This window comes from Rhizopus delemar, genomic scaffold (genome assembly GCF_000149305.1).
Source record: "Rhizopus delemar RA 99-880 supercont3.2 genomic scaffold, whole genome shotgun sequence".
Lineage (NCBI taxonomy): Eukaryota > Fungi > Mucoromycota > Mucoromycetes > Mucorales > Rhizopodaceae > Rhizopus > Rhizopus delemar.
In genome coordinates, this window is record NW_027137828.1 from 3,556,373 (window position 1) to 3,563,530 (window position 7,158).

The window sequence follows — 7,158 nt, forward strand, 5'->3', positions numbered from 1 at the left end:
ATATGTATTGCATTCATGAGAGTTCTTTGATAAGAAGACGTATTAACTAAAATAACCAAATCCAATCCAATGTCAGGAATATTGCTAATCTTTCACATAATTGAAATAACGCGTAAAATAACGTTATTCAATTCAGTGAAGAATTCCCAGAATAAAAGATAATCTATGACAGACATACAAAAGAACAAATGAAAAGTTTTCATAATCATAATTATAGATAACACTTGCTAAAGTACCTGAAGATTAGAAGAACGATTACAATAGAAGACATCAAGCCACTCACTCAATAAGATATAAATACCTGCCTTTAATTAGAATAGCTTTTACTTTAACTTAAACTGAAATAAAGATCAGTCTCAAAAAGTACTCAAACTGTTTCTTGCTCTTTGTTTTTACCTTTTTCTTTATTATTTTTACCATTATACAACAAACATCAGATAGATAAGCTGTAGAGCCCTGATGGAAATGGAAGAGATAGATAATTTTGACATAGGAACAACCTGGTTCTTTAAATATTTTAAAGATTGCATGTAAAATAACCTTGTTAGATGTGTGAGGCTGTATCATGCCGCTATAAGAAAACAAAAGAGACAGGCTTGAATAGGGCACTTTATGACATAAATATGATTACAAATAGACGATGGCATAAATTGTCGGATGATAAGAAAGCAACCTGCTGTTCGTTAAGGTATTGTCTTACATGTCTTTTTCTCTGTAGTTGACGATTTTTAATAATTTTTTTACATGTGCAAGTCTTCAGTAGTGAATTGTTCTTACGAGATGCTGTAAAATATAAACTGAAAAGTCTATGGATGTGAATAAAAATAGCTTTTTCCAATAGAGACTAAACTCAAGAGTGCATTTATATCAGCTCAATGTATAATGTCAGTGCTTTCGTTACCTGTGATATTTACAGATTATAATGGTAAGCATGCTTTTGAATGCCCTAAAGATGTTCAGTATCGTGGTTGGAACAGAGATAGAAAAGGTTATGATAAAGGATTACAAGAATTGAATTAAAATATGTGTGTTTTATTTAAATTTGCTTTGGAGCTACTAGAAAACGAAATTACAGTTAACAAAAGGTTGCGTTTTACATGATGTACAAATGTTCATGGAAATTATCAGTTTGCGCTATTTATCCAAACATATCCAGTAAGTACACATTGCTATGTGCTTTATTCATCAATCTTTTTAGTCGTTTGCTGTGCTCTTATAAGTTGTATATCTGCACTATCCAGCATTAATTCAAAGGATTCAAGCTTGTGATAAATCTCTGGAAACTCATAGCTTGAAAATGAACAATCATAAATTTCTAGTTTTGACAGTTTAGGACAGCAATAGACAATGCTACGTATACTTTGAGCTGAGAATTCTGTGCACTCCTCTTCTATCAGAAGACTTTCCAAGTCAGGAAGGTAACAATCCAAATTTTTGAGTATTTCATCTGACACGCCAACAGAAAACAAGTGCAGATCACGTAGATGTGGGTGTGATTTTAAAAAGGAGACGATGGGAATATCGAAAGGAAAAGGTTGTGTCATGGTTCCTTCGATGCCAAATGTTTGCAAATAGGGTAGATACGGCATGCCCTTGTCATCTACTGTAAGACAACGAATGAATTCAACTAGTTCATCATTATCAATTTGTATATTGAGATGCTTTAGACAGGCAAACGAGCGTACGTCGTGAGCCGTTTCGACCGTAGTTAGCCATCTACAATGTTTTATTGTTAGCCTTTCGATCGGTAAGTTGATAAAGGCGCGCAGGGCTTCAGAAGTCATAGAAGGGCAGCATTTAAAGTAAAGACTACTCAGATGACTACAATGAGAAAGAGAGATGGCTGATTGATATGATATGGTTGAATAACCCAAGGCTAAAGTCCTTAGCTGTTTACAGTACTGCGAAACTTGCATGATACTTTCTTCCGTAAGACCCGTACACGTAATGATGTGAAGTGCTTCCAAATTAGAGATCAAAGGTAACATATTCACAAATTCTTCACCTCTGATACAATAGTGTGCAATAGTTATATCTTTAACATTGTTTCCTATATGGTGTTTAGAACTATTCAATCCATAGAAACACTGGTCAAACTCTTCTTTTGAATATATCTCGAGCGCTTTCCATAATACAAGCACTGAAGCTGAATAAAACCTTTTATTTACAAACAGACATTGATAAATGTCTCTCTTCCAAAGCATATTAAGTATTTCTGATATAACTTCTACTGGTAAATCATTTATAATAGACATTTTCTTTGAAAAAAAAGAAAAGAAAAAAAAGATTGTGTGAAATTTAATTTCTGCATCTTCTGAGACGTTACACAAGAAGCTTTTTTTTTGACTGTGTATAAAATGGCTTTAGATGAATGTAATTTTATAACATAATAAATAGAAGTAACAGTTTTACTGTTTATACTGTGCTATTGTTACATTACACTTTTTATCACATATATTTCTGCTGTCATTTTAAATCAAATTAAAGTAATTTAACTTGAAAATAAAGCACTCGATATTTATTGAGCGATCAGAATCAACAAGGGATGGTTTTAATCCAAAGGCAAACTTGTGGCTCGAACTAGTTTGGTAGGTATCCTTAACAAACTATAAAGTGCAAGTGCATATCTTTGGGATATATGTGGTTGATATAAAATGTATAGCATTTCATCTTTCATGCAATCCTGTTATCATGTCAGTAAAAAAGGCTTCTAAATGACATCTTGGAAATTTAAGAGTAATTCAAGGTGACCCTTCAACCTCACTAGAAAAAGACGATTAATTACAAGCCAAGGCTAGCTTACATCTCAATGTCTTTAGCCAAGATATTTTTAAGGCTTTAAAATAAAAAGACGCTTTTTTGAAAACAAAATGTTTTACCCACTTTACCATAGGATAAGCTGGAATTAAGAATGTCTGTGGAGATTGGTAAAGTAGTCGCTCTATTTAAGGGCGGATATTCCAAAAAATTTGGCCACCCTTAAATAGAACATACCTTTAAATAGAAATTCGTAGCTATTAAAAAATTGAAGTCACTTAGTATGTATTGTAGCCACATTATAGACATGTTTATACAACATGTCTCCACATAGGCCACTGTCGGCTAGTATAGATTTGGTAATTGTGTAACGACATTAACAAATCAAAATTTGCTTTTACACTATTTTCAGGAAAGAATGCCGTGTGAATTTATCGTCATTATGTATGAATTGTATTGTAAAATTTGTAATAATGCGACATTCATTCCTGAAAATAGTATAAGACTTGATGGAAGTTGCTGGAAGGATAATATACGAGTCCAAGACTCAAAATAATTTTGATGAGAATAGATATTTGATATAACAAGTTATTTTCTTTCTTTCTTTAGATTATATCTATAAAATATGTAATAATAAACGCGTATGCCTTTCTATTTCTCAAAAAATTGAGCTTTTGGATCAAAATGCTACTGGCCAGCTTAATCAAACAGAATTAGGTGAATGGGCGATGAAGAAATTCAATTTAGATCAACCACTTGCCCAACAGACTATATCAAACACTCTCAAAAATGCTGAAACGTTATATAGTAATAATAATGTTGTCAATAATGGCAAGAGTCTAAAAACAACACGCTATCCTTAGCTTGATGATGAAGTCGTAAAGTTTGTTGCAGACATGAACAATAACAATCTGCCAGTCAATCGAGACTCAATCCTTCGATATCTAAGACCTATTGCTTGAGTAAAGTATAGAATCCTTGAAAATGCGATTTCATTTTCTTCTGGATGGCTCACCAAACTTTTTAAGAGAATTGGAGTAAAATACAGGTCAATGCATAGTGGAAGTGCCTCGGTAGACATCACTTCTGAAAACATTCAGAACAAATTGAGGAAGATAGAAGAACTTCTTGGGCCATGCAATCCTGCAGATATTATGAACTTTGATGAAACAGGTTTATATTACCAGCAACCACCAAGAAGAACCATATGTTCCGAGTCGCTTGGTGACCTTAAAAAAAGTAAAACTCGTCTGACAGTTGGATTGCTCTGTAAATCGGATGAGACTTATAAAGGGCAACACAAGAGCCCCAAATGCTTTAAAGCAAGAGCTAATGTGTTATCCACGACTGCCATTGGAAAAAAACATGAAATTGAATACCATTACTCTACTAATGCTTGGATGACAACATACGTGAAAAAGTTAAATGTTGCTTTTGGAAGACAGAATCGAAAAATTGCTCTTCTTTTGGATAATGCATCCGTTCATAAAATAAGAATTCCGCTCAACAAAATTAAATTGATATTTCTCCTAGCAAACACGACTAGCAAGCTACAGTCTCTTGATACAGGTAACCTATTATTTGTTGACAAAATGCTATACAAGCTGTCTTTTTACTTTATAGTTTTCTCATTCATATTTTGTAGACATAGGAATTGTTGACAACTTTAAGGCACACTTCCGAGCCTAGCAGCACGACCGTGCTTTATGTCAGTATATCAGTAAAAAGTTGGATCATCCGAATGTTTACAAAATGGATCAATCTCAGGATATGTTTTCTCTAGCTAATGCATGGCTTAAAGTAAAACCAGAAACAACAAAAGGAATGCTCCCAGATCTCCCCAGGAACTTTGACAACAAAGTTACTGATGTTAGCCAGTTGAACCTTGAAGCAGATGAAAGCGAGATGATAGTATGTTATACACAAGTACTACTAATAATGAAGAAACGGCAGAAGGCAACATAGATGAAACAGAAGAAAATGATAATACAGAGCAAGATGAGCAGTATGTCGATATAGTAGAGTGTAAAAATCGGTTGAGAGAAGCCTATGAAACTATTCTCATGTACGAAATTCCTTTGGACGATCTTGATCGTAAATTACATCGTCGAATTCGAATGAGGTTGGCTGACTCTTGTGCTGAATTAAATAAGTCAAAAGAGCAAACAGATCTTCGATCTTATTTTACACAGTAAAAAACTTATTGTTAGAGTACTCCAAAAAACTGTTACTTATAAAAAATCTTCTATTTAGTGGTAAAGAATATTTGCGTTGCACCCTTAAATAGAAGAGTGGTATAGTGATATTTATGCTGGGGACCTATGTCGTTCTTTAGATATACACCCATAAATAGGAAATACCCTTAAATCAGACACCCTTAAATAGAGCGACTAAGTGGAAACAGCAAATTTGTCTGGATCTTATTAACAATTTCGTATGCTTGTCTAGCACCGATACCAACGATGTTATTGATTACATTGATGGAGAGAAGTCTCATCCTTGTGCAGGGGCCATGCTAATCTTCTCTGTATCGTTCCAATTTTAATAGGTGACAGAGGTCAAAGGCATGCCGTGATGATGATTGAGAGAAGTATCGGGAGAAGGATAAGAAGTCTGAACACTACAAGCTTTTGAGGCTTATTTGGATGGTGTAAGTAAAACAGTTTTGATATATATGTGCCAAAGGTCGACTATAAATAACCGTGTATATTGCAATTTAGTGTCAATAACTTTGAAAAGATGGGAAATTCAAATGCGTCAGAGGCCTCTTTTTCATCAAGTTTTGAGTCGCTACTCGCTGTCCTGTTTCAAGGCTATGACATCTCAACAGAATCTGGTGGAGCAGTCTCGGAGTCTACTGTGCATGCTGCTGCTGCTAACGATCGCTCCACCTCTGACTTCGGCCGCAGAATAGATATCCTTGTCCATAATTCCTGCTATGGTATTCGCAATGAATACTGCTGCATTGAATTCAAAAGGCAAAATGCCTCAACAGAACTCTTGACCCGCCAACAGTCAAAATCCATCCGCATCAATGGCGCCGTCCTGGATGACTTGATAGCCAAGACAAATGCAGATGATATGTATTTAATTTACATGGATTTTTGGGGCGTTGATGGTTACATCGCTGGCTTAAAGCGCTTTGAGAATATCAACGTTGCTGACCACATCAGTTCTGTACGTTTACCCATTAGCCTTGTCGAGCTTGAAGACTTTCGGACAACCGTCAAGCACCTATACCAATGGCGTCAACATGTCCTGAATCAAAGCCGAAAGATAGCTCTGGGCGTCTACAAAGAGAAGCACAAGTATGAAGTAGTGGATATCAGTCGCCCATCCACTCCTACATGCCACAGTCCTGTACCAGCAAATGAGCCACTGGATATGTATTATTCCCCAAGCAGAAGCACAAAAAATTAAAAAAAATTCATAAACGATGATTCTGTTCCATGCTCCATAAAACAATGACCTACTGAGTCTATGGGGGCGCTTCATAAACTAGAAAGTTTTCGAAAGTGCTGCCTTGAGACTTGTTGATGGCGTATGCATTGGTGAGTTGGCCTTTCATATCAATTTGAGCCGTACTATGGCTTGGTCCGTTAAGGGAACTAAAGCTGTTGCTAGACAACCCAAGACAAGAGCTAAGACAACGACAATCCTAGGAGCAAACTGTTCAGCAGGAATAGTCAACATTAAGGTTCGAGTGCTTTATGAAGAGAGCTCCAAGAAAAGAAAGGTTACGTGCGAGAAAAAGGCGAAGAAGACAGTCGGCACTGTTACAGGCCACTACTTCAATTTTATTGTCAGCACCTTGGACGTGCTTGATCGTCATGAACATCTCAAAGGATGCTATCTTGTTATGGATAATGCTCCTATTCATAACTCTGTTCAAATTGAGAGGCTAGTTGTTTGCCGAGGCTATGGGTGTGTTTATCTTCCACCATATTCTCCTGAGCTCAACTCAATCGAACAATTTTGGTCTGTTGTAAAGAGCAGAATGAAAAGAGAAAGAATGCTATCAGAGGAAACTTTAAGAGTGACCGACGCATGCAATAAGATATACTTGAAAGATCTTTAAGGCTTTTGTCGTCATTCCCACATAAACCTACAAGTATGCTTGAATAAAGAACCTCTTTAATAGATTGCACGTCGGTGCAAACAAGTTTTTTAAAAGTGTGCAATCTGGATCTCGGCAAGTATGCAATTGAAAATTGAATTTGTGCAATCTATTTCCGGAAATACTGTATGTGTTTCATTTGTGGTACTATTCCCTTTATCCTATTTACAATTAATTAAAATAGATATGCAAATAATCTGTTAAAGATCATCAAGACCAAATCTATTCTTTACCATAAATAACTCATTTTAATTTCCACACGTCTTGTGTTTAAGCTAGGAGGT

At 35.5% G+C, this 7,158-nt stretch overlaps 2 protein-coding genes across 2 annotated transcripts; both read left to right on the forward strand.

Annotated features, from left to right (window-relative positions):
* Positions 1-4,670: 4,670 nt before the first annotated feature.
* On the forward strand, positions 4,671-5,044 carry RO3G_03628 (uncharacterized protein; the record flags this gene model as incomplete). Its single annotated transcript, XM_067658218.1, has 2 exons — positions 4,671-4,948; positions 5,011-5,044. 2 exons carry the CDS (start codon positions 4,671-4,673, stop codon positions 5,042-5,044), a joined length of 312 nt encoding a protein of 103 aa, XP_067514319.1.
* Positions 5,045-5,496: 452 nt separating this feature from the next.
* On the forward strand, positions 5,497-6,860 carry RO3G_03629 (uncharacterized protein; the record flags this gene model as incomplete). The annotated part of the gene is made up of 3 exons (XM_067658219.1): positions 5,497-6,143; positions 6,274-6,742; positions 6,828-6,860. 3 exons carry the CDS (start codon positions 5,497-5,499, stop codon positions 6,858-6,860), a joined length of 1,149 nt encoding a protein of 382 aa, XP_067514320.1.
* Between the last annotated feature and the right edge of the window lie 298 nt (positions 6,861-7,158).